Raw genomic sequence first — 22,423 nt, forward strand, 5'->3', positions numbered from 1 at the left:
ATCCCTCCTGCAGTGTGTGCAAACCTGGTGAAAAACTACAGGAAACGTTTGACCTCTGTAATTGCAAACAAAGGCTACTGTACCAAATATTAACATTGATTTTCTCAGGTGTTCAAATACTTATTTGCAGCTGTATCACACAAATAAATAGTTAAAAAATCATACGTTGTGATTTCTGGATTTTTTTTTTTAGATTATGTCTCTCACAGTGGACATGCACCTACGATGACAATTTCAGACCCCTCCATGATTTCCAAGTGGGAGAACTTGCAAAAGAGCAGGGTGTTCAAATACTTATTTTCCTCACTGTATATATATACATATAATATATACACACATATAATATATAAAGTCAGGTCCATAAATATTGGGACATCGACGCAATTCTAATCTTTTTTGCTCTATACGCCACCACAATGGATTTGAAATGAAACGAACAAGATATGCTTTAACTGCAGACTTTCAGCTTTAATTTGAGGGTATTTACATCCAAATCAGGTGAACGGTGTAGGAATTACAACAGTTTGTATATGTGCCTCCCACTTTTTAAGGGACCAAAAGTAATGGGACAGATTAAGAATCATAAATCAAACTTTCACTTTTTAATACTTGGTTTCAAATCCTTTGCAGTCAATTGCAGTATATATATATGTATGTGTATGTATATATATATATATATATATATATATATATAGATGCACAGAAATGTAGACTAGGCAAACAAGACTTCGCAATGAATGGGTCTAAACAGAGAACTTAAATATGAGTTAATATGAAAGAGGTGAGTGAGTAATCAGTCTGAGCAGAGGGTAAATAATTTTATACCATAATACAGGATTAATCCTCCCTTAGTGCACAACAATTTGATGCCCTCTGAGATGAGCAGGAGAAGAAAAGAAAGTAGAAAAACAACTGCATGAATGAATGTTACATTTATATAGCACTTTTCTGACACTACACTCAAAGTGCTTTACATTGTGAACAGAGGACTCTCCTAAACAACCACCAGTGTGCAGCATCCACCTGGATGATGCGACGGCAGCCATATTGCGCCAGTACGCCCACCATACACCAGCTGTGGGTGGAGCAGAGCAAGGAGAGTGATAGAGCCAATTAATGGATGGGGATTATTAGGAAGCCATGATTTATAATGGCCGATGGAAGGGAATTTGGCCAGGGGTTACACACCTACTCTTTACGAGAATTGCCCTGGGATTTTTAAGGACCACAGAGAGTTAGGACCTCGGTTTAATGTCTCATCCGAAAGACAGTGCCTTTTTACAGTATAGTGTCCGCGTCACTACATGGGAATTAGGGGGCGTTAGGACCCACACAGACCATAGGGTGAGCACCCTCAGCTGGCCTCACTAACGCCTCTTCCAGCAGCAACCTGCGTTTTCACCAGGAGGTCTCCCATCCATTTACTGACCAGGCTCAAACCTGCTTGGCTTCAGAGGGTAATCAGGCAAAAGCTGCAGGGTCATTTGGCTGCTGACCAGATGCACAGATGCATTTGGAGAAGCAGCGCCTCTAAAGAGCACAAACTGGCATACTGTTGACCAATTGTTGAATGGGTAAATGGTTTGTTACAAATGAGCTTTGTTGGGGAAGGTAGACATTTGCATATGAAAACCTCTTGATGGATATGAGCGAATGAGAGAGAGAAAAAGAGAGAGGCTTGGCAGGGAGACAATGATCGTTGTCAGAGCAACAGAATGTTTATCATCTTGTGTTCACACCTGGGAGGTGGAAAAAGGTTTGGCTCTCTCACAGCTTACAGTTTTGAGACATTAGGGATCATATAGAAACAACAATTCTGTTTGGGAAGACTAGATAAAATGTCCTAGACTAAATAACTGGTAACAGTTTATTTTACAATGTACTTGTTACACATATTACAGGTATTGACTATAGTTATAACAGTAAATTATGCATAATTACATGTAATTAACACTAATCCAACCCTATAGTAAATAAATGTTAATATTACTCAGTACTTGTGTAATTACACTGTAACAAGGACACTGTAAAATAAATTGTAACCAAAAAACTTAACTGAACACACATGATGCCAACCCAACTTCTACAAAAGTTCTGGAGAAATCTGTCCTGCATGACTACGGAGCAATAGTCTGAAAAGGTGGCTGTTTTTGTATCCTAGTTAAGACTTTGCCTCAACAGGCCAAACGAGCGAATGGCTGGGTGGACTGAAAAACAGCAGATTGGCCACACATTAAGCCTGCTCAGAGAGTGTCAAAAGATCAGGAGACAGGAGGAGGCAAACAGGCTACCCTTCACCTCCCTCCTCTCCCCTAATTCATCCATCTAAATGCAAGGACTGTGCATCTGTCCCAGATGGCCCTGATTCTCTGTATCCCTCTCTCTCTGTATTTCACTATTTCTCCCTTCCCTCTCTCTCTTGAGCACACTTGCTCGCTGGATTAAAGCCTCTTCATCAAGAAGAGCCACTGTGTATTCTGATTGGTTGAGAATTTCAAGCCCACTGCTCACTGGCGAGTGCATTTGACGAGGTATCCAGTGTGTTGTCTAGGGCAACCACTCACCGCAGCAGCAGAGACCGGCAGCAAAGGGTTTAAAAAAACAAAAAACAAGGGAATGGAAGGAGGGAGAAATTAGAGGAGAAACATGACAACAATAACAAGGGATTAGCCCATGGCATCGGCCGAGCCATCAGGACTCCCAGCGCACACAGCTGTTTGTGAGAGAGGTAGAGGGAGGGATGGAGCATTTCAAATAACTCTCTGAACCAGATTGACAAACAGCTCAGGAAAAGAGGATGTGCAATCTGATTTGTGCACAATAGAATTCGGAAATGCTTGTTGACGTGATTAACTCTTCTAACAGATAGTGTGGGTTCACACACAAATACACACTGACACGGCATCAAGGAACCAGGGTCAGCATCCCATTATGAGGAGCAGAAATTAGTGGAGGAATAGACCACTTCCATGCCGATTTGAATAGTAGGGCTCACAAGCGACGCGCCTGGACTGTTCGTTTGACCTTAACATGGGGGACACTGCAGAATACCAGCGTCTGCCCAGCGATTGCGATGACGACGAGGTATTACATCTCTTTGAACATGTCGTCAGACCATCCAGATAACCAATATTAGTTTTGTTGGTGTGCCATCTGTTTTGACTATGCTTGGTATCTAATGGTGCATTCGTCTGACATTTTTCTTACCGTCTGTACACAATAACCACATACATTAAACATTAGATATTCAGGAGTTGCTTCTTTGTACTAGAAATGTGAATGTCTAGAAGTGTGTCTGTGAGACATTACATTAATCCACATGTGGAAGAATCTGCATGTGTGGTACTCCGTTTCTATCTGAGCGTGTGAGGTCAGAGATGCAGCTGAACAAGGCTGTATTTTACCCATGTATTTTTTGTCTTTTTTTTTGGCCAGTCATTCTCAGTCTAGCAGTGCATGTTTACAAAATACTGTTTGCTCTGGATGCTGTGTTTGTGTGTCTGTGTGTAAAATGCATCACTAAGCTTGTTACGGGAGCTGCAGAAAAGGGACGTAGCTGTAACAGAAATGACCAAGGCTGTACATGAAATGGATGTGTTTGTGTGGGTAAAGGTGAGAACGTGACAAATAGATCAGTCACACAAGTGTGTGTGTTTACTTGATTATACATCAGGGACAAAATTGTCCCTAGAAGTTAGCTAAACCCCAAATATGGTCTAAACAAATGTTATACATAAAGTAAATTTTTCTTCTGAAAATGCATGCTTTCTTTTAGGGGTAAGGTTAGGGTATGTAGTCTTTGTAATTAAATTTACAATATAAAGAAGTCAGTAACAGTAAAAATAGGTGGTATGTCACTTGACCTCATATATGGTGCACACATTGTACACACAATGACCCTATCCACCTCTTGAGAAACCCTGAAGATGTTTTAGTATGGATGAAATCATCAAATTAATTATGTGAAATATAGATTAAAGCACATGAAATGGTCATCAAGAATTACTAATGATAGCAGTAAATTATCTGCACATAACCTAATTTATATTCATTTTATACACTTCATGACATCCCCCTCCACCCTGTAAATGTTCCCACCACTTTTTAAAACAATGTGACTCCCATGGTCTTGCGGAAACTAAATTGACCTCACACCTCTGTCATCAGCTTCTCTTTGTCTTTCTCATTCTTTCCTTGCCTCTATTTGGTGATTGCTACTTCAGTTATCATCATGTTCTTGTGGTCTTTCCTGTCTAAGCCTGTCCAGCTTTGTTTTTACCTCTGAACTCTCTTTGTTTTCAATTGGTGAAAAATGCTCACTTCTTATTCTAACCATGGTCTCTGTTGTTACACTCTCATATATGAATAACAAGAGGGGCTTGTTGAATGTGTGATAAGCCTAGCCCCTGCAGTGGACTTTAAGTGTGAAAGAGGGCACGAGTGTGGGCTCATCCTCACTTGCATTTCAAAACTGCAGTGAAAGGAGTATAATCTCTGACCCACAAACGCATGCACTATCACACACATACCAAATACTGATCACAAGGGATCAGTGAGAATCCTCATTTAAAGATCCCAACACAAATCAACAGACATTAAAGACTTTTATTAAAGTCATTAAAGACATTAAAAAAAATTGACTTGATTAATTGCTTAATAAATGGTCCAGGTTTTGCACAAATGGATTGTAAATGGACTTGCACACAATTCGTAAGTGCATGTTATTCTAAAAATGTTTTGTTGTTGTTTTTTAAAAATATCTCCCACTTTTCACAATCCAGTCAACTCAGCAGTTGAATAAATTCAAGTAATGCCCTGCATTAAATCTCATTGAATGTCCTGTTTCACTCAGAAATATTATTAAATACATTACAGCATTTATGTTGTCTTTGAAGTGGAGTACTGGTGAACTCAGCTGTATATTAAATAACATTCACAAAGCTGAATTGTACAGCACCATGGGACTGTTGTTGAACAAAAGCATGTGGTTGTCTCTTTAGCCATGTTCAAGAGTGTATTTTTCCAGAGTCTTCTGACTTATATGAGATTTCCAGATAAGGATTAATAGAGCCAGTTACTGTTACTGCTATTGTCCTTCGACAAAGGTGTTGTGAACCACTTAGTGGGCACAAGTGTAATGTTAAGACAGCGGTTCTCAAAGTGTGGGGCGCGCCCCACTGGTGGGGAATAGAGACGTGACAGGTGGGGCGCGCCAAACGGGGGGAAATATTCCTTTTTATGCATTTCTGTCTTTATTCGTTCATGGCGAGTCCGCATCGTCAACTTCATCTTTGCAGTGACACATAAAACACCAGTTTATTAATAAACAATTAAATGTCCCCTTGCTATTTTTGTTTCACATTCATAATCATTACTTTTGCCGGTTCTTTGTGGCAAGCTTTATGCGTGCGGTCGTGCGCTTGAGTGCGGCTATATAACGCTCAGTATCCTGTATAGCCTACTTAAGTTATTAAATCAATATAAAGGGGCGATTTGTCCACTAATGGCTTAAATGAACAACTACTAGTCGACTAGAAAAAAAATTTAGTCGGAGGCAGCCCTTATTTCACATATTTTTGAACCAACAGGCCATTCTGGGTTGAGCGCGCGACCCTGAGCGGAATGAGCGAGCAGAGCGGAATATTCAGAAATGCGCGCTCCGCTCACATGCTCTGATCGGAACAAAGGAATATTAGAATAATGAATCATTAATTTATCTTATAGCTACACTGCCCATAATTTTAATCCAATTTCAAACACAGTATGTTATGTCTATTTAAAAAATATATATATTTCACGTTTTTAAGTACAAAATGATGTTAGTCCTTTGCCACATCATATCTCTGTGAGATGGGCTTTTCAGCTGTTGCTTCACTGAAAACTAAGTACAGATCTCAACTGAACATTGAGCATGACTTGAGAGTGGCAGTATCAAGCCTGCAACCCTGCTTTGAGAAACTGTGCAATGCAAAACAAGCTCATTGCAGCCACTAATGCAGGGAAAATGAATTCTTTAAATACTTTCTTGCCAAATGGATTTCTCTTTTTTTCTTTTTTTTAACAGATTGCAAAGTAGCACTTGTATTTCTTTTCTATTTTTGAATTTCATGCAAGTTATGACAGCTGCACTTTTATTTTCTTTATTTTTGAACTTGCTGTTATTTCATGTAAATAGTTAGTTTGGATTTAGATACAACTTGTTACTGATACTACTTGTTACTTGTTACTACTGTTCAATAAATTGGAACATTTTAAGCTTGTTGCATATTTCATTAGCATTGTGTTGGGGCGATGGGGGCAGATGGGGCTTGAAAATTCCCCTTGTCCAAAATGGGGAATGACCGAAAAGGTTTGAGAACCACTGTGTTAAGACAATGTCTTGAGCTCATCTCCTTCCTGGCTATGAGAGACAGAGAGAGAGAAAGTACTCTGGAGTCACTTCAGTTCTGTGCAGGTGAATGGGGTGTAAATGTGGACTATTTAACACCACTGCAAACGCTAAATGTAAAGCAAAGGACCTATGATTTTCTTGTTCTACTGTTGTTGTTAAATTTCTGTTATATTATATTTGTAATATATTTCATTTATGAATAAATGTGGAATATCTTCTAGAGCTGGTCATATGTGTAGATGTTTTCAGGTGCCATTCAAATGCCACCGGTTACAAGCGTTACTGAGTGGTTGCTGCCCTCTGATGGGGTGTTAGAACATTGCAGCTTGGAAACAAATGTTCTATAGGACAAATAAAACAAATCTTTAGGTAGTATAACATCTGGTTAAGAAGAACAAGCAGTACAGTAGTTATAGTGGCTTATGGGTTTAACAGATTCTGTGAGTCTCTTAATTGGATCACTAGACTTGTGCACTTGCACTCTTTTGACACCATCGCTGAATCCTGAAGGCAGGCATGAGAGTGAGGATTTTTCTTGTCTCTGAGGTGCTACATATAGAGGTGCAGGGTGAACTTATCTCATCCGGTCCAAATGTGCAAAGCTGCCATCCGTTCACATGAAGACCTTCATGATTAGGGCTGGGTATTGAAACCGATTTCCCGATTCACAAGCTCTAGATTCGATTCCAATTTCGATTTAGTATAGATTCATATGGGTATATTTCTGTTATAATGTCCATTTTGCTTATAATGTATGAAAGACATTAGATTCTCAGCTAATGCTGTCAGGGGACTTATTTTTTAAATTACAGCTTATTTTATCATTAGTTTTTCATCATTTGTCACATTTTAGCTTTTTTAAAATGTACAAATCCATGTATTCCATTTGACGTTTTATATAATATTGCTTATATTTTGTTTGTTTGCATATATATCTTGTACTATTTACAAGTATTTACATTAATTTAGAGAACACATACTTAAAACCCCTGGTTTAAATGTACAGCCAAATCTCTGAGCTAAGCCACAGGAACCTACTCCATCCACAGATGTGTGCTAGCATTACCACATTTTGCAGTCTCTTAAATAAAGCCCCCTCTTCGATAAGTCTCCAGAACATTCCTACTGCATTAGCCGCACAGTGTGAAGCTGCGCTGGAAATTCTTTGTGTCAGGGCAGTAATTGAAGGCAGACTGTGTATGATATGCAGGGCCCAGCTTTCTGCCTTTGTCCCTGCTCACCTCATTTTCCCTCTAGCTCCAAAAAAATAAACAGCTCAGCTGATATTGTACAATTTAAAACTCAAAATACTGCACATCTGGTTTAGTCTATGGGCTTAATGAATCAGTGGGGAGTGAGGGAGAGGAGTTGGATGTAAATAAAACATGAATGGTTTATTCTGCTGTGATGATGTAGCCAAAATGTCCCCTTTACATTTGATGGGAGTTGAGGATGAGGGAGGAAAAACTATTTGGGATTGGGTTTGTTTACAGGAGGTTGAGATAATATTTCTCAAGGGATTGAGGCAGGAGACTGCTGCAAACCAAATAATGAAGAAAAGTCAAGCCGTGTGGGAGTTGAAAGAGAGTTGTGGTGGCTTGGAGAGAGAAAGATAGAAGTGGATATGGTGGTGTTTAGGAGGGGGATTTGTTAAGAGCCAACATATGGGAGGAACACAGGAAATGAGCTCTCCATCCTGCAGTTAAATCTGACCTTTTGGCTCACGATCAAATGCGCTTCCATCCGAATACCATAGAGTCTCTGTCCTGGGCATGGGCTGACTGACGGAGGAAAAGAGGGAGGGAGAGAGAATGGGGCACTTCCCCAGTGTCTGTTTGTGAGTCGCGGGAATTACACAGGCGCGCAGCAGAAAAAGAGTTCTACATGCTCCTCCTGCTCCAGCACAACACGTCCCCTCTTTGACAAAAATGCACACTGATGAAAAAAGCCAAGTCACCTTTTCTAGCTAAACAGACCACAGAAAGACTAAGGGACGGAGTTGCCTCTCAAATTTGCTGCTCTTCAGTTTCTCTTATCATCTCCACCGTGGCTGTCATCTGAGGAGAGAAGAAACTGTCCTGAGTGGATTGACAACTGAGGAAAATGACTAAAATCTTCTAAAAATTATTTTTGGTTTGAATTTAAAACTCGTTGCACAACACCGAGGACTTTATGTCACGCTGCTTCTGACTCACTCCAGGGTGTGGAGTGTAAACTCTTTTTCTAGGCTGCCAAGTGAGCACTAACCCTTTAACAGACCTTTCTCTTGTGTTTTCTTGCCTAGACCCTACACGGTTCCCCAAACTGAACTGAACTGAACTTGGTTAAAGAAGCTCAAATTGGATTTTCCCGTAATGGAATGTAGTCTGTGGGCTGCACAAGCTGATGAGACCTTTGAACTGAGGAGACTTTCACAGTTCTGGAGTGGTCTCTCTGTACCGTCTCCTGTCTTGTATCTTGTTCTCCTGCAAAAGAATCTTGGACATTTAGACCGAGCTTGACTTTTTATGGGTTTTCATGTGTCTTTGAACATCTCAAGATGCGTCGTTTTGACAAGCTCAAAAAATCATTCCCATTTCTTGCTCATTTCCATGTTTACAGAGTAAGTCTGGTTATGATTCTCTTATGGGTTTCAGTGTGGCAAATGGACCTGGGCTTTTCTGGACAGTCATGTGTATGAGTGTGAGTTTGTGTCTGTTCATGACAGCATCTGTGTTGGTGTGATACCGCACTATGACTTACACTTGCAAGAGCTTAGCTGTGTGCATGTTTATCATCAGACCATACCAGAACCTGACCCCAACAATAAATCAAACCTTCACATTGCATAAATTTAGATCATCCTGTGTAGCAGTCTACTCTTGATTTTTAATGCTCATACTGTTAGCAGTGAAGTGTATCTGTGTTTCATTGGTTTGTCATAAGCTATTCAGCATAGATCTATTACTCTACCCTTGTTGAATCTGTCTTAAATGCATCACCATAATGTCAACAGAGTCTTTGATGTAATTTGATACTTGTACCTCATTTTAGCCATTAAATCATATTGTTCTTGCTTATGTTGGTGCACAGGATGTGTAACCACTCTTTGGTTGTGACTCATGGCCAGTGGGTCAAGACCATGGCAATAGTTCCCTTGGGATTAGATGCTGTTGCCTTTTAATACAATATGCATTACTTCAAACTGCTCAAACATTTCTTGGTACCACTGGACTTTGGTTCTGTTTAACTTTTATTGGTATGTTGTATTGCAGCCAGACTCTCCCCTCTCTGAGACACTGGCTGGCAGTAAAACAGACAGTTTTAGCTTTTTTCCTCTGAAGTTCAAGGAGGGGCATGGGCATTATGATGGTTTAATTGAAGTAAAAAAAGATCCTGACCCCTATGACCTATGAATTTTCATGTGTCAACGCAGGAAGCACTTTGGGCACAAAGAGCTAATTGTAATCTCTAGCACTGCTGACGTTTATTAAGGGAACCTGTCGACTTCATAACCCTTACATTTCCTCTGGCGGAAGCTTGCAAAGATAAAGACCAAATTCTTCTGCACTCTATCACAAATATCCAAAAGGCTACTGTGCAACCAAATTTACTCCTTCTCTTGGCTTTATACTAGCTTAGCACACCAACATGGCTCAGTGCTTGCTGTTCTATGTACAATATGATTTGTCTTGTTGTATCTATGTAGCAGAGCTATCAGAGTTCGTATGCTGATTTCAGTCCAGCTGTATTTAGCTCATTCTAGTTGTAATGTATGGCTTTTCAAGGGTACTGTTGGAGAGGCATTTGGACTGTTAGATTCTGATTTGATAATGGACGAGTAAACCCACCTAGGTGCTGGTCAGAGCACAAATAATGAGGAGACAGGTGATCAACTTAACACTGTGTATTGTAGGTAGGGGGATGGACCACAGATGTATATTCAATGATGTACATAGTCTGAAAAATAATAAGTACAATAAATGTAATGAATAAGTGAAATATATAGAAACAATAATAAGCATTCACTGTTACATAATGAAACCAAAGTATTCCTAACTCACATCAGTGACATTTCTCTACTAAACATATAGTTAAATTGACAGAAACTAGGTATTTTACAGAAAAATCACAAGCCATAAGCGATTATTAGCCGTTAATAACATACAGTGCCCATATATGGATAGTATTGCTGCAAGATTAATCATATCGCGATGTCAGCCTATGCGAGTATATGATGGCAAAATACTGCGATTTTATTAAATAAATAAGTGCATGTGTGGACGTGACAGCCCATTCTCTCTGAGAGCTGTATGCCCATTTTCTACATAGAAAAAAGATGACCTGTCTATAATGATGACACGTGAGTTGAGAGGAGCACTGCAGCTCGAGTGTCTGATAGAAACACAGATCACAGCATGGCGATATATCTTTATTTCATCCTTAATTAAGCTTCAAATAATATGGGAGCGTAACATGTAAATAAGCACAAACTCCAAATCTGTCATGCTCTGTGCAGTCAGAGCTGCTTCAATCAGTCTCGGAAGAGACCCAATCTGAGCGGGAGTCGAGACTGGGAGAGATTTAAAGTTCCGCCGCCTGATGCGCACTCTAACATGGAGACGCTCGTCTCTCACCCCCGCTGTCTGCAGCTCGCAACGTCATCATCATGATAAGATCAATCTTGTGTGAAAAATAACACTAAAATTATAACAACAATTATCTATATATATTGGTTTTGGATAGACAAGATTGACAAATGCTTATCAATAATACTCTTATGGCTAAAATGTTTAAAGTGTTCAGTGACTAAAATATCAATATGACTAAATGTTACTAAAATATGACTAAAATGTCAACGGTTTTCAATGACTAAAACTACATAAAAAATGCCCAGACTTAAACGACTAAAAACATTAAATAGAAATAGGATAAGGTTGACTAAATATGATAAAAATGAAAAAAGGACATTTGACACAGGATTAAGACTAAGATTAAATAAAAAAACAGCTGACAAAATTAACACTAGTATTCAGTTTCCAGGTCAATAGGAGTGCATTAATGCAAAGTCAACATTTACGTGTTTTTAACATCACTTTTTTTATCAGTATGGTACCACCTCCGCCTCATTTTGAGCAAGGAAAAACCCTGGTTATATGGCGGTATTTTGTCTTTAAGATAACCGACACTGAGCAGAGAGAGCTACTGTGCAAAAATGTTTATCAGCACCTGGAACAGCACAGTGAAAAGTAGAAAAGTGACATTTCAGAAAATTATCCACACACTGGACAAGAGGTATCAGCGATTAAGTAGAACTTTTTAGAAAGAGGATTTGGAAATACCAGTTGGTCATTTAAAAAAAAAAGAAGAAAAAATAAAAACACAGCAACAAAAGTTTTAGTGGTTTGATCAAGAGAACCACACTTTTATATCCAGTTTCCTTTTCAAAAGAGTTCATAGGAAGTACATGTTACATCTTGATTGAATGTCCCTGTTTGTTTGGACAATCTTATTTTCATGAAAATTTGTATGTTCATATTTATTGTTCTATTTTATTTAGGTGTAATATTGAGAAAATAACAAGTTTGCAGTAATGCAAAGATGTTATTATTTCATTTAGTAAAAATATCATTTTAATTTGAAAACACTGCATTTATAGTTGTTGTTATAGCTAGTTTGGATGTTTGAGTTGAGAAATACACATTCCAGCGTTATCAGAAATCTATTTGTGCATTTTCCTTGATAACCAAGCAAGTTGACTCATGTTACCATTTGTTTATTATATTGCAGTCGCATATCGCAATATTAGCATCAATAATCGCAATATGATCGCATTGTACCCAAATCGTGCAGCCCTAATGGATAGCATCGTGGCTCATATGAGAAGCATTCAAACGAACATGACGCTAATCACTCGTTTGTTGTTATAACCGCTTAACCGATCAACATTGCATCATCAAGACATCATTAATAACCTGTAACACTGATCTTAATAAAGAATGAATAATCACATGTTAAATAATATTACCGATCTGAATAACACAGTACGATCGCTACAGGACATGTCCAGGCATGCACGTATGACATGGACGCACGCATATAATGCTGTTTAGATCACTATTAATATAAATATAATAAAATAGGCTTACTTTGGGGTCAGTGACTAACATCTTGATGTTACATCTGCAGCAATCACCACGTACAAACAGGAATGAACAGATCATACAGCCACAGCAGATAGCAGCGGCTCAACTAACTACACTGCTCACTTCCAGAATACTACTATGACTCCAGTTTCAAAATAAAAGTCCCCATTGAAGGAACCTTTAATACAGGTAAATTACAGTTTGAAGAACCACATATATGTGATAGGTTATAATGCTAAGCTTAGTTTTAAACATCAAGATAGCATTTACCTGAAAACCCTATATATGTGCAGATCAGCAGTTTTTGTCAATGCAGAGTAGGAAGGGAAAGCAAACGTCAGAGTCTTAAGTACTGTTTACATTTACATTTATGCATTTGGCAGACGCTTTTATCCAAAGCGACTTACAGTGCATTTATTACAGGGACAACCCCCCTCAATAATATGATTCAAATGACAACAAAGCATATCATTTTGTGAACTGCCATCAAATGACCATCAAGGAATATACAAAAAAGACAACATAGCCTGAAAGTAATTACAGTGACAGTAATTACATTGACTGTACTAAAACAGTATCACAAAGCAGCTGTAGTGGGCATGTGTCGAATGTGGTCATATTCACTCGTGGTCTGAAGAGTATACTCAGAATGGCAATGCTCAGAATGGTCAGCCTGGCGTGATCTGATCCGGATCTCAAAACAACCAAGTATTCCTGGGCCTTTAATGTTATTAAAGCACATCTAAATGGTTAGAAAAACTTGAAAGATGGAGTCTTGTGTTCTTCTCAAGTAAACACTTCTTTTTATGAAGAACAGACAAGACGTCAAGCAGATCTGAAAATTTTCATTGCACTCAGCTGTATATCACAATCACTAATTGTAATCATAGTGATTCTGTTACCAAGTGTTTTTTTCAGCCTTTTTTTTCCTACACTAAAATGACATCAGAAAGCAGATATACATCAGTCTTTTTTATTGAACGTAATTTGAAAGTTGCATACATACGTATTCTACGGCAAGCCTGGAGGGGATTATAACAGTTAAAGGACGGGAAAGGAGGAGGCGGGAACCGACTGAACAGTCAATGTAAAGTTTTATGGTATAAATGAACTTAAAACAACATAAAACATAAACGAACACAGACACACATGCAACGTGGCCATGTGTGTCTCTCTCCTCTCCAAACTGGTGCCTGCGTCTGATCATCTGATTCAGCGCAAGCCGTGCACTATCATGACCTGGCCATGCCCCCCTCCTCGTAACACTCAATTCAGGCTGGGGAACCACCGGACTGGCTTAGCCTCTCCCCACATCTCCCCTCGTCTCTCCCCCAGTTTCACAGGAGACCATCGGCTGATGGAACGGCCGGACGTTGGGGGGAGTAAGTCAGTCTGGTGACGCCCCAGCCTGAATCAGGCTGGGAAGCAATGTGATGAGGAGGAGGAGGGCGTGGCCGAGCCGGCCGGCATTGAAGCAGCATATCAGTGGGAGATCGAGATAAAGGGGAGCCTGAGGTGCCAGTTCAAGAGAGAGAGAGATGCACATGGCTGCGCTGCATGTGTGTCTGTGTTCATTTATGTTTTATGTTGTTTTAAGTTTATATCATTAAACCTTTATGTTGACTGTTCAGTCGGTTCCCGCCTCCTCCTTAACCATTCTTACAGATTTAAAGGTGTGTTTGTGTGTGTGTGCGAAAGGGAGACAGAGCGAACTCTATGTCTGAGAACAGGCACTTTTAAATGCAGAAATAGCAGCTAATGATGGATAAAATGGTATGGTTTTTATCCATTTTAAAATAAAACCTTGTGAAAGTGAACCAAACCATGAACAAAATGCCACATTGTAACTTTTTTAGTTTCAAAACAAATCAAACAACCTACAGGTCTGAATACGCCCTAAATCACTCTGTTGCAATTGTTAATGCTCACGTGGCACTCCTGTTGTTATTTTGGTGAGCTCCACATAAAAGGGAATCTGAGAGAGAGAGTTGTGTTGAGGTGGTGTTTGTTACCACTCCACCATTTTTGTTTTTGCTAGTGTGTCATACCTCCGACTAGGGCTACAACATTAATCGATAAAACCGATTATTATACATAATGGAAATCATTGACAACGAATTTCATTATCGATTAGGTGGATATATGCTATGAGCAATGTCACTTTACAGCCCGGTGGAAAATGTGGTGCATAATGAAACTCATTTGAAAACAACGGAGACAAGCTGAAGCTGGAAATACATGACCCAAGTTGTTTGGCGCATGAGAGCACTTTATAAACACTTTAAAGAAGATCATAATGAGCATACAGTTTAATGTGGAGTGGTTGCTACATCAGGTGCGTTGAAATAGTGATTGTGCCGTTTGATGCGGTTAAGAGTTGCTTCTTTCCAGCACATAACTTACATTTTACTCCTATTGTCGGTTTATAATGTATACATGTTGTGAATTTAAAATCAGGCAAATATTTCTGCGTATTTCACAAAACTGTTTGTTTTTACCACATGTGAGTCTCTGTTAAACTTCACTAAGTGAGTGAGCATGCACATCCATGTCAATCAACCCGATTGCAATGTAGAAATGTATTATGTGATCAATTTTGCAGCTTTCTTTGATGTCAAAGTGTGTTGTTTAAAGTGTTTTAATTAGATCGTTTCTCATCATGTGAGCACATGTATGTTATACAGTGAGCCGTTACAGCACGAGAATAAATCTGTTTCTTTGCCCACTCTAACATTTTCTTTTTGTTTTTCTGTTTCAAAAGTGCCGGTGTCTTTGCAATTCTTCCCATATGGCCTGCACCCCTGAGTCTTCTCTTTACTGTTGTAGATGAAACTGGTGTTGAGCGGGTAGAATTCAATGAAGCTGTCAGCTGAGGACATGTGAGGTGTCTATTTCTCAAACTAGAGACTCTGATGTACTTATCCTCTTGTGTATTTAAGCTTCATTTAACAAACCATAGCTTTCAGCAGGGTTTGATATAATGGCAAGTGATTTTCTAGGATCAAATAATCAATTTATCATGATTACTCAAGGATAAGTTTTTGGAGTGATGGCTTTTGGAAATGGGGTCTGTCTAGATTTTTTCAAATATTGATGGTGCTGTTTTTTTTACATCAGTAATGTCCTGACTATACTTTGGTATCAGTTGAATGTCGAAGTACCAATTTCCTTCTGAAACTGCAATGTACGTAATTCCAAACCTTTGGCCCCCAGTGTGTGTAATATATGTGTATGTATATATATATATATATATATATATGATTCGTTCATATTTGTTTACCGATTCATTCAGATAATCATTTTTGTAAATCACACTTAGGTGGCAGCAAACCAACATCTTTCATGTGTTTTGAGTTATTAAACAGTTGATAAAGCACAGAGGCTGAAACAAGTCTAATTATACTTTATTCAAACCAACATGTCTACCAAGAGACTTTATCAGTGTTTAAATATCATAAGTGTTTTCCCTGCAAATGACAACAAAGCATATCATTTTGTGAACTGCCATCAAATGACCATCAAGGAATATACAAAAAAGACAACATAGCCTGAAAGTAATTGCAGGTTTTAATTATATCCTGATGTAATTGTAATGTCATTAGTCACTTTTACTCTTAATTAATCCAACCCTTTCTCTCATAGTTAAATGGGATTACTGAACTAAACGAGTGACATGCCGCCTTTGTCAATCGGTTATAATAAGATGCTGATCCTTGCTCATTCATAAATTTAATGAGGAAATGTGGCGTATTAGTTCAATGGCTCAAACCAATGATATGCTCCATCACAGCCCACACTCCAATGCTGTTGGCTCACACTACAGACAGTCTTTACATGTGGGAAAAGCAACTAAAGTGCCTCACGATTCAAACAAGTGCAGTGCTGCGGCTGAAGCTGTTTAGAACAGTTACTTGCTGATTGCAAAGTTACATCATTTTAGGGGGGCTGTAGCCCTCCTAAAAAAGGCCTAATAACGCCGATGGCTGCTGCTAAGACACTTGGAAATAAGTGAGGACGGTTCTAGGAGAGCGCGCTCGGTGTCTGCATGCTCGTGTGCTCACGAGACTGTTCCTCACCTCTTCCAGTATATTATAATCACGCTCTCTTGTCTCCGAGTGCTCGGTTTGAAGACTTTGTTCACACGTGTATTTTTTGGGCTCTCTCGCTCGTTGTCTGCTAACGCTAACATTATACATTCAGCACTGGCCTGATCAGGCTAGTGACAGTTTTAGCAACTGGCCCGAACCTCTCTCACACTGGTCCCGGGCCATCGGGCAGTCTTTATTGTTGATCCCTGGGTATAACATACACATATTTATTTTTAAAGAATTGCTTAGAAAAATGTAATCAGAGACAATGCTATTTTAAATCCTACAAAATTTATTTTAAATACTTAAAATGTATGTAATCAGTGACATATGTATCTAACACAATTATGTATTTTTCAGCTGGGTGGAATTATTAATATTTCTATTCTGGTGTCACCATTGCCCCCTGCTGGGCTGATGTTTTGTCCCACTCTATGCGCTATGGATTTTACTCTTTAATGAACAGTACTTTTTGTTCTACAAGGTTTTATAATAATGAAAGGGACTGTTTTGCATATATACCGAAAGTAATAATAATAAATTGAAACTTAACTTTCATCATTTAGGATTTTTCTATTTTTGTGAGAGTATAGAATCATGAATTCAGTAATGTAAATTAAACCAAATTCTTACACCCTTTATCATTTCCATAAAAAAAAAAAAAAACATTTATTTTAATAAAATACAGGAAATAACATTTCTTTTTTATCTGATTAATCAATTGATTGAACAAATAATCAAAGATTAATTATTAATCAATTAATCAATAATTGATGATTAATAATGATCAAAATAATAGTTAATTGCAGCCGTACCTCAGACTGAAGAGAGCAAACTTTTATCAAAGCAGGTTTCATGTGTGACACCTGCGGCCAAAAGTTGTTTGAAGTCTGTTAGTGTGGCACTGGCTTAAGAAGTGACTTACCACAAGGCCTCCAAAGAAGGAAAGTGTGTCAGAGAGAAAGAAGATCAGTGTGCTGGAGAGGGGGAGATTGATATTGAAAGCAGCTGGTGTCACGCATGCTCCTCCAAAAGAAAAAAAGAACAAGCCAAAAAACAGAGCAGTACACTGCCAGTGGTATTTTATACGCTTGTTCCTTCATTATTATTTTTTTCCATTTCTTGTTACAAAACAATTTTTGATTTAGTGCTTATGATTTTTATTCTCAAGAATTAAGATTTAAAGACATTGATTTCAATTGGATTAGAACTGAAATTGGAGACACAGCAGATGCTATAGGGAGGTAAGGCATGTATGAGTTGTGTAGGATATTTGGTATGCAACATTTAGGAGGGAATTTTAAAGTGCCCTCATTCTCACACCAGTATTTGTAAGGATATTTGGTATGCTAAATTTAGAAGGGAATTTAGGGTCTTGAAATATGTGAGCTATGAACTAAATTAAACTAGATTATTTGTCTTAATAGATTCTCCACCATTAAAATTGTTATACAATGTTTCGTTGTATCAGTTCACAATTTCTACCTTAAGGAATTAGCTTTAATAAGTGAATTATGATTAATTCACTTATTGGATTGATATTATTCTCAAGGCTTATTGAAAATAATATCACACGTATTTAGGTACAGCTTTGAAGTGAAATCTTTTAGAAACCGGGATGAGATTATTTATGAAAATATACCTCAGTCACGTCGTCTTTGAATACAGGCAAATTTTATTACTACTCTAAACATAAATCAAATCTAACACATATATACATAAGACAGGTTGGTGAAAAGAGTGACAGAATGTGAAATAAATCAGTGAAAATGAAATTTATGGAGTCACTAAGAACCATTTATCCTTCTTTGAGTCTACATCGATATGCAATCGGATTACCCAAATTATTTAACTAATACACCAGCATTTTGAGCACAATATTGGAGATGTACTTGTGTGTCTTTGTGGTGTTTCCTTGCGTTCTTTTTGTTGCTTGGTTGTTGGCGCTTGGTCAAAAGTTTGTTCTGTCAATGTTTTTGACCTCTGTATGATCTTAGCTTTGAAGCGAGGCCTTCTCATGGGTGTGTGAACCATAAAGGGTGATGAGCTTTCTCGGGATGTCGAGTCCCGAGCTTCCTTGGGCCTCACATGGTATGGACCAGGCAGTCAGAAGAGCGACCAGACGAAGCATGTAGAAGAGAGAAGAGCGAAGAGTAACTTACTCTATGTATCCAAACAAATGCTTGCTTACCAAATATTATATTCTTTCGCAAATATTGTACGTGTATGTAACAGTACAAAGTTAAGCCTTATAGTTACCATTTTAAGTAGAATTAGATGAATCATACAAAATTAAAGATTATATATATTAATTATTAGAGATTGCACATCGCTACATACATTTTAAAGAGGTCCATCAGTCTATAATCATTAATCTGTCACTTACAAACATTGCCACAGTTCAAAGCGATTTTCAGCATTATCTAGCTAGGCCAGATTAAGATGAAATGTCTTAGAGTTTCGCAGATCTGATGGTCCCTGTAACCTCACACAGAAAAGCCTGGTTTAACTCTGTGTGGGGGTTCCTGCTGAAGGCCTGTAATTTATGATGTTGAAACATTCCAAACTGAAAGGCTGGGCTTTTCCTAGATTCAAATCATGTTGCTGGAATTCTTCTGCATATATAATCTTACAGTTGGTTCAAATCAGAGTTGTGAGATATGCTCCTTTTGGGAGGCATTAAATAGCTTAGAGAGCTAAACAGCACACGTGGCCTGGGCTAGGGCCAATGTCATTTGTGTTTTATTAACTTCAGGTTTGCTTGTTCATTTATGTATGTGTGTACACTCACCAGATGTGCGCCACAGTTCAACAGCTAAAGCTAACTGTATCTTCGTTTTTATGAGCCATTTTTGGAGCGCACTCTGACATAAATCACATTTAATAGCAGGTGAAATGCGCAATAGCATTTTTGGACTTGGTCACTTGTTGCTCTCCAAGGTGGACACTACTTTTTTTTTGGCTCATGGTTTGGGGATTGTTATTTTGCTGGGAATGACTATGTTTGGCTCCAGGCTTTTGGGAGAGACATTTCTCTGGCATATTCGTGACTGTTCAAAAAAGGATTGTAATGCATTGTGTGTAAAAATAATCAGTATTGCCCCTCAGGGAATGGCTCAGTGGAGTTCATTGGTCTCTTTCTATCTTTGCAGAAGCTGGGCAGCAGTATGCAGTGTGAGGAGGGCACTGAGTGGCTGCTGGAGCTGCTGATGGAAGTACAACTGCAGCAGTACTTCCTGCGCATCCGTGATGAGCTCAACGTTACACGCCTCTCGCACTTTGACTATGTGAAGAATGAGGACCTGGAGAAGATCGGTATGGGGCGACCTGGTGAGTCCAACCCAGGGTTTCACTTGTAGGTGTATAACAAATATAGCTGTTCTTTACACGGTCTACACATATTCAAATTCAAAATTCAAACTCTTCAGTTGAAATATTGTTTGGAGTGTTCACATTAGTGTACAAGTGTACTATATTGATTTGTGCTATTTTGTAATTATTGAGCGAAAGCCTCTGCCTGCCATTCACCAAACCAGAGACACACCTGCTTCCTTCATTTCTTTCTTTCTCTGCCTTACTTGTCTCTTTCTTTTCCCTACTCTGCATCCCACTCCATTCAAAGCTTTTACTATTTTTGTCCCAGCTCTCGGTACCAAATCAGATGCACTCTACTTCAATGTCCGGGAGTTGTTCTCAGAACACAATGCTGTGTGAAGCTTGAACAAGAAATTACATGCATTTGGGCACTTTCACAGAAATCTCAACCTTGTCATGGAATTATATTTTTCCAGAATAGTAAGGAAATGAGAAATGTGTAGATATACAGTATACACTGGTCAGCCACATCATTAAAACCACTGATGGTGAAGTGAATAACGTTTATTATCTCGTTGCAATGGCATTTGTCATTGAGATATATAGGGTGAGATATATTAGGCAGCAAGTGAACAGTCAGTTCTTGAATTTCATGTGTTGGAAGCAGGAAAAATGGGCAAATGTAAGGATCTGAGTGACTTTGACAAGGGCCAAATTATGGCTAGACGACTGGGTCATCTCCAAATCGGCAGGTCTTGTGGGGTGTTCCCAGTAAAAAGTATGTACCAAAAGTGGTCCAAGGAAAGACAACTGGTGATAGGTCATGGGCACCCAAGGCTCATTGATGCACGTTCGGGGTAAAGGCTGTTTGTCCGATCCAACAGGAGAGCTAATGTAGCAAAAATTGCTGAAAAACGTAATGCTGGCCATGATAGAAAGGTGTCAGAGCACATTGTGCATCTCAGCTTGCTGCGTATGTAGCCCATGCTGACCCCTGTCCACCGCCGAAAGTGCCTACAATGGGCACGTGGGCGTCAGAACTGGACAATGGAGCAATGAAAGAAGGTGGCCTGGTCTGATGAATCACATTTTCTTTTAGATCATATGGACGGCCGGGTGCATGTGCGTTACCTGGGGAAGAGTTCGCAGCAGGATGCATTATGGGAAGAAGGCAGGCTGGCGGAGGCAGTGTGCAATATTCTGCGGGGAAACCTTAAGTCCTGGCATTCATGTGGATGTTAATTTGACACGTACCAACAACCTAAAGATTATTGCACACCACGTACACCCCTTCATGGCAACGATATTCCCTGATGGCAGTGGCCTCTTTCAGCAGGATAACGTGCCCTGCCACACTGCAAAAATTGTTCAGGAATGGTTTGAGAAACATGAAAGAGTTCAAAGTTTTTTCCAAATTCCCCAGATCTCAGTCCGATTGAGCATCTATGGGATGTGCTGGATCAACAAGTCCAATCCATGTAGGCTCCACCTCGCAACACACAGGACTTTTGTGTCAGTCCACACTCACTACTCAGCCTTTGTGTTACTAATGTAATTTCCCAGCCAGCCTGATCACTGCACTTCTTAAGCTTATAATACGCCTCTCCTAGCACTCTTCTTTTCTCTCTTTTTTGGTCACACTCCATTTACATCACATCTCTTATTGGTCCCTCCCTTCATCCTCTTGTCTTTCTTTTAGTTTCTCTCAGTTTGTCTTTTCTTGATAGTGACACTTCTTTATATCATCTTTTTCAGCATCTTTGGCATGCTGATGATTACCACAGAAAACTGAGGGATGAATCAAATTAAGCAAAAATCGTGTTTACAGCAACATGTTTACAATGGAAGTCTATGTGGCAAGGCAATCTTCTGTACAAAAAAGGTATTATTATAGCTGTAAAGTTGTCCAAATAGTCTTTTTAGCAGTGGTATTAGTGTTCTAGGAAGATTTTCTGGTTATCCATTACCAACATAGGTGAAGTGCTTGATGTCAACAGTACTTGGCAGATAGTTGCGTCACCACCCTTTCTGGTATCCTTGTGTGTATCATGCAAACATGACGTTTTAACTACTTTACATGGTCACGACAGGAGGTAAGTAAGCTATTTTATGACACTAGTCTTGTGGCTATACTTTTTTGTATTTTTGCATTTTTTTCCGCTGTAGTGTCTTGCCCCATAGACTTGTAAATGCATTCATGTAAACAACTTTTTTGCAAAAAGTGTGATGCCAATTATTTTCTGTTTTATCGACTGCATGTCACAGTTGGAGAATAAAAGCATAACTTGTTCTGAACTCGCAAAATTCCTTTAACAATAACATATCATTTGTTTCACTGACAGGTCAACGACGATTGTGGGAGGCAGTGAAGAGGAGAAAAACCATGTGCAAGCGCAAGTCTTGGATGAGCAAGGTACGCCAACAACCTTCCTTCCACACACTGACAGATAAATGAGGCTTCCTGTTCAGGGTCACGCCTCACAGTTTGGTTCAGCCAAACAAGG

At 39.0% G+C, this 22,423-nt stretch overlaps 1 protein-coding gene across 4 annotated transcripts in view; it reads left to right on the forward strand.

Moving 5' to 3' along the window:
- Positions 1-22,423, forward strand: part of LOC127645109 (activated CDC42 kinase 1-like) — a 121,355-nt gene that overhangs the window by 66,727 nt on the left and 32,205 nt on the right. For 2 of the 4 annotated variants that reach the window (XM_052128638.1, XM_052128639.1), the window contains exons 2-3: positions 19,757-19,934; positions 22,262-22,332. In XM_052128638.1, the coding sequence (XP_051984598.1) occupies positions 19,772-19,934; positions 22,262-22,332 (234 nt within the window). In that variant the 5' untranslated portion in view covers positions 19,757-19,771. Of the gene's footprint in view, positions 1-2,796; positions 3,085-8,264; positions 8,994-19,756; positions 19,935-22,261; positions 22,333-22,423 lie in introns of those variants that run through there. The other 2 variants (XM_052128637.1, XM_052128636.1) reach the window with 2 other exon arrangements.

Source organism: Xyrauchen texanus, chromosome 6, assembly GCF_025860055.1.
Source record: "Xyrauchen texanus isolate HMW12.3.18 chromosome 6, RBS_HiC_50CHRs, whole genome shotgun sequence".
Lineage (NCBI taxonomy): Eukaryota > Metazoa > Chordata > Actinopteri > Cypriniformes > Catostomidae > Xyrauchen > Xyrauchen texanus.